This window comes from Crocodylus porosus, unplaced genomic scaffold (genome assembly GCF_001723895.1).
Source record: "Crocodylus porosus isolate Cpor-Errol unplaced genomic scaffold, CroPor_comp1, whole genome shotgun sequence".
Lineage (NCBI taxonomy): Eukaryota > Metazoa > Chordata > Crocodylia > Crocodylidae > Crocodylus > Crocodylus porosus.
The window spans coordinates 1,910,972-1,915,534 of record NW_017728934.1 but is presented as its reverse complement, the minus strand read 5'-3'; the positions used below and the strand labels follow the sequence as shown (position 1 = coordinate 1,915,534).

General features: G+C 52.8%; 1 protein-coding gene across 1 annotated transcript in view; it reads left to right on the top strand.

The window, feature by feature from the left end:
- Window positions 1-2,516: 2,516 nt before the first annotated feature.
- STRIP1 (striatin interacting protein 1) overlaps window positions 2,517-4,563 on the top strand; it is a 36,646-nt gene continuing 34,599 nt past the window's right edge. Inside the window, exons 1-2 of the mRNA XM_019546264.1 lie at window positions 2,517-2,725; window positions 4,137-4,206. Coding sequence (XP_019401809.1) covers window positions 2,537-2,725; window positions 4,137-4,206 — 259 coding nt within the window. The 5' untranslated portion in view covers window positions 2,517-2,536. The remainder of the gene's footprint in view (window positions 2,726-4,136; window positions 4,207-4,563) is intronic.

Sequence of the window (4,563 nt, the reverse complement as noted above, 5' to 3'; positions counted from 1 at the left end):
CCCTTTTTTATATACGTAGTATAAAAAAGGGTTGGCTGCTGGTCGGCAGCATGCCAGTCACTTCAGGATTTCCGGTCCGGCAGCCAAGCCTTCGCGGACATGGCCCTGGGGTTGGGAACCTGTTTTGGAGGATGGGAACTGTGAGTCAAAACACTTGATGACCACCTTCAGTCCTTGCTGCTCCCTGGAGGTGCAGTGCAGATATATTTGATGACAAGGTGCTTAGCCCCTGCTTGGGGGCTCCCTGAAGAAATCAGGTTTAAAATTGAACACCCTTCCTCTCAGGGCTGGGATGCCTAAAATGGTTCAGATTCCAATGTAACCAGTTTGCCAGCCTTGTTACTACTGACATAGCATGTCCAGGGTTAGCGTCTGCCAAGGATACGCTGGGTGGGGAAATCTAGAGATGTGGATCCTATTTGTGGCTTCAATTTCTTCACATAAACACTAGTGCTGATCTTTTTCCCTTTGGGCGAAGCACTGACGCCTCTAAGTGAAAAGCACCAGGGAAGCAAGAAGATGAAACAACCAGGCTCAGACTGGAGTTCCTTCCCCTGCTTTTTTTTTTAAACATTTTTCTTTATCACTGAGGTCGGCTGAGGTGCATGACTGCAGTTCAAAGTCAGCTGAGCAACCCTCGTGAAGCTTTGTTGCAGACAAGTGCTGGTGCCATGTTTCCCCTCCATCTGCCCGCTCTATTTTGCGTTGCCAGGGTTGGTAACAAAATCCTGCTCGGTTAGTGGTGTGGGGAGGAGGAACTTTGCCAGTGTCAATATGCCTACTTTTCTGAACAAAGCTGCTTGGGGCCACTGTGGCCTTTTGGAGCCTGTGTACTGGGAGCTGTTTGGACCCCCAGGTCTCTTATTAGCCTGGTTGCTGGTATTTTAATAACCACTTGATATCAAGAGAATGGGAACACCTTAAGCCACTTTTAAAACAGGGCAGTGGGCATAGACCCTAGGAGGTAGCCTCACTTGGGCTTGGACCCTCATAATCAAGCTAAGCAGGAGCTGGTTACATATGAGCAATCTCCTACCGCCCATCTGCTCTAGAGCCTGCTGTGAGCTGCCTGCCACCTTATGCCAAAGCTGCTTGTGTGGATGAATATGCATGCCCTGAGCAAGCAATGCGAAGAAGGGTGTTGCTATTTCTGCCCCCGGTGCCCCCAGGACTTGCAACTGTCGGCTTGCAGCTTACAAGGCTACACGGCTCCAAGCGGGCATTGTGGCACTTGCTGTTCTACCAGGCCAAACCCTGGTGCTGTCCGGTCCCCTTCTTTTCAGAGCCAGACTAAAAACACCAAATGGGTGACTGGGCTCTGCCTGTGAAGCTGCACGTAGCCCATGCTGCAGAGCCAAACCAATGGCAGAGACCACTGCTGCTGCTGGACTTGGGATAGGCTGGGGGGGTTTTTGGAAAATTTTTCATGTCCCAAGTCAAATCAGCCAAATCCATTCCAAATCTGTGAGTCTTTCAAGAGTCAGATGTGGCCCTGCTATCGGCAAGCATCCTCCACCCCACCTGGGGCTTCAGAGGTTTGTAATGTCTTTAGTAGGCATCCTATGTGCAGGCCCAAGCCCGGAGGCTTGGGATTCGGATGCCCCCGAGTTTTGCTTGCCTTCAGCCATATGGCCACAAGAGCAAGCGAGGGAGGAGTCCCCTACTTCCATAAAGCTGGCATGTATCTGAGATCTTCCCACTGGAAGTGAAAGTGGGAAGCCAGTGAGAGAGCCACCTTCATGGTCATGGTGTTTCTCCTACGAGGACAGGTCCTTAATGCTACCAGAGTCCCTTGTGAAGAGAAGAATACAGACCTCTTGGTTCACAAACGATACCTTTTATTAGCCCAACTAAGAAATTGCCTGATGACGAATATGGCTACCAAATATATTCTCAAACCATTAATACAGGGACTTGTTTTTCCCAGTGGAACCAATTGTGGGGGCTAGAGGTCCCCCGGGGAAGCTGCCTCGAGGCTTTGGCACTGGCCAGGGCCCGGACACAAGCAGGGTCCCTTCCTCTGCCACTTGTTTCCTGTTCAGGCTTGGGTGTGTCACTTCCTCCATTTTGTGCCTCAGTTTCCCCGGCTTTAATGACGGTACTTTGGCAGCCGTGGCCAGGTCATGACGCCTTCAGGCCTCAGCTGGGCTCGGGGTTGATTTTAAATCGCTTTCTCTAGTCTAGCTTGAGATGGCCACACCTAACATGGCCGCCCGGGCGGGGCGCAGGGGGAGGGGAAGAATCTCCTTGATAGCCACACCTAGCATGGCCGCGCGGGGGGGGCCCTATCAGCGGTGGTCACATCCAGCATGGCCGCTGGGGGGGTGGAGCTATGTCCCATTGGTAGCCGGGGGAGGGCACAGCTATGTCCCATTGGTAGCCACAAACAGCATGGCGGCGGGGGGCGGGGCTTGGCGGGGCATCGAGCATGGCGGAGGCTGCTCGGCTTTCCCTGCAGTTCTCGCGAGAATAGCCGGTGAGAGGTCGCGAGACGTGGGCTTGGAGTGGAGGGGGCGGGGGGTGAGGCGGTGCCAAGATGGAGCCCGGCGGCTTCGTGGGGCCGGGGCCGCTGGCTGGCAACAACAAGCCGCGCGGCGGCCCAGGATCGGCGCCGGGGCCTGGGCCTGTCCCAGGCCCAGGCCCAGGCCCAGGCCCGGGGCAAGGCCCGGGCCTGGTGGGCGGGAAGGGCCGCGAGTTCAACCGCAACCAGCGCAAGGACTCGGAGGTCAGCGGCGGGGGTTGGGGTTAGATGGGCATGGAGCGGGGGTTGTACCCCCAGGTCTCACATGTGTTGACACCCCCACGGAGCCCCCCCACCCCCTGTGGGGCAGGCTGAGGGGTTGGGTCGGGTCGGGTCGGCGGGGGGCTGGACGAGATGTCCCCTCCCAGCCCCACTTTGCGGTTTTGGTCATCCCGTGAGACGCAGAGGGGATGCGGGGTGATGGTGGCAGGCCTCCAGGAAACAGCCCTCGATGTCAAGAGCCCGAGCTGTGCCGTGTTTGGAGGGAGAGCATCCTTCTTTTGGAGTGGAGGAGAGAGCAAGCAGAGGAAGGAGAGAAATGCTGCGCTCTTCCCCTCAGAAAGACCTGCAACTCCTGTGGATGGGTTTGTGGCTCGACTTGGCTCGAGACTCATCAGCGAGCCCCGGCAGAGATCGTCCTTGAGCTGAGGGATTGCTGCCGCCGAGGACTGAGTTGCATCCGAGCGAGAACAGCAGGAACCAGGGTGGCACAGTACAGACAGGTCGTTTCCAAGTAGCGTCTGCTGTGCTGCTTGGGACATGGATAACCATTTTTAAAAGAAGAAAATGCCACCTCCTTCTCAGGAGCTGATGGAGAAGAAGGAGCTCCCAGCGGTGGGGGTGCAACGGGTCACTGGAGGAGCCAGGGTCTCAAAGCGGAGGCTTGCCTGTTGCGAAGCTCAGTTAGGGCTGGCCGAAGGGGCCCTCCTCAGGAGAGGGAGATCGATTAAGGCTGTTTCTTGAGGAAGTCCTGAGAAAGATCTTTCCCTTTCCCCTCAGAAGGGGGCGGGATGATCCTTTCTTCTTGTGACAGGTGGTTTAAAGCGACTCCTATGTCTCGCTGGCTTGTTATTTTTTCCCCTGCACTCCGTCACTTTTCCTGTGTTCTTGGACTTCTTGTTTTTGTCTGTTTCTTACTTAGCACAGAGGGCCCTCCTGCAAGTGAAATCCTGATGACGCATTTCTGCAGGGGTTCATGCTGTCGGACATCAGTAAGCTCTCTGAGGCCTCTGTGGTCAAGACCTTTATAACGCTAGGACTAAACGAAAGCTTCTGTCTGTTTTACACAATGATTTTCACTTGAAGATCCCCACCTCCCAAGTTGTCTTGAGGCCAGTTGTGTGTAGACATCACGTATGGCTGCGTGCAGCAGCGCAACAGCAGTGCAGAACAAGGTTACACAAGAGAGTGATCAGTATTACGTCAGCTCAGAAGGCGGGGGATAGCACAGCAGGTTGCCTCAGAAACATTTAAGATCCGCTGGTAAATGCCAGGTGATAGGCTGAAGGTGCAGCATGAGCCTGCAAGGGGTTAATTTTGAATGTTCTGACTGATTTATTGGTGCTTTTTAATGAAATGTGCTTTGTTTAAAAGTGAATTTTCCTTCTATCACCAGGGCTATTCTGAATCTCCAGACTTGGAGTTTGAATATGCAGATACCGATAAGTGGGCTGCAGAGTTATCGGGTAAGGGAATTTAATCCCTTTTGATCTCTAAAGAAAAGCTGTATTTTGCTATGCACTCTTCTTTAGCTGCATCTCAGTGTTGCGTTTAGTAAAGCTAATGCTATTTTGAAGCATAGTTTTTGCTATATGCTGTGGGGGGGGTTTTCGAGTCAGACAACAGAAATAGGTGGTTCCATTTGAGCGTATCCTTTTTTTTTTTTTTTTTTTTGCAAAAAAGGGGGTATGAGATTTACATATGAGTCGGGGTTTAACACGTGCCCTTTTAATTTAAAGACATCTTTAGTTTGGAAATAATAGTTTTAACCATCAAAAGTTTTCACGTTAAATTTCACTTGCATAAAGCTTTGGGGTTTTTTT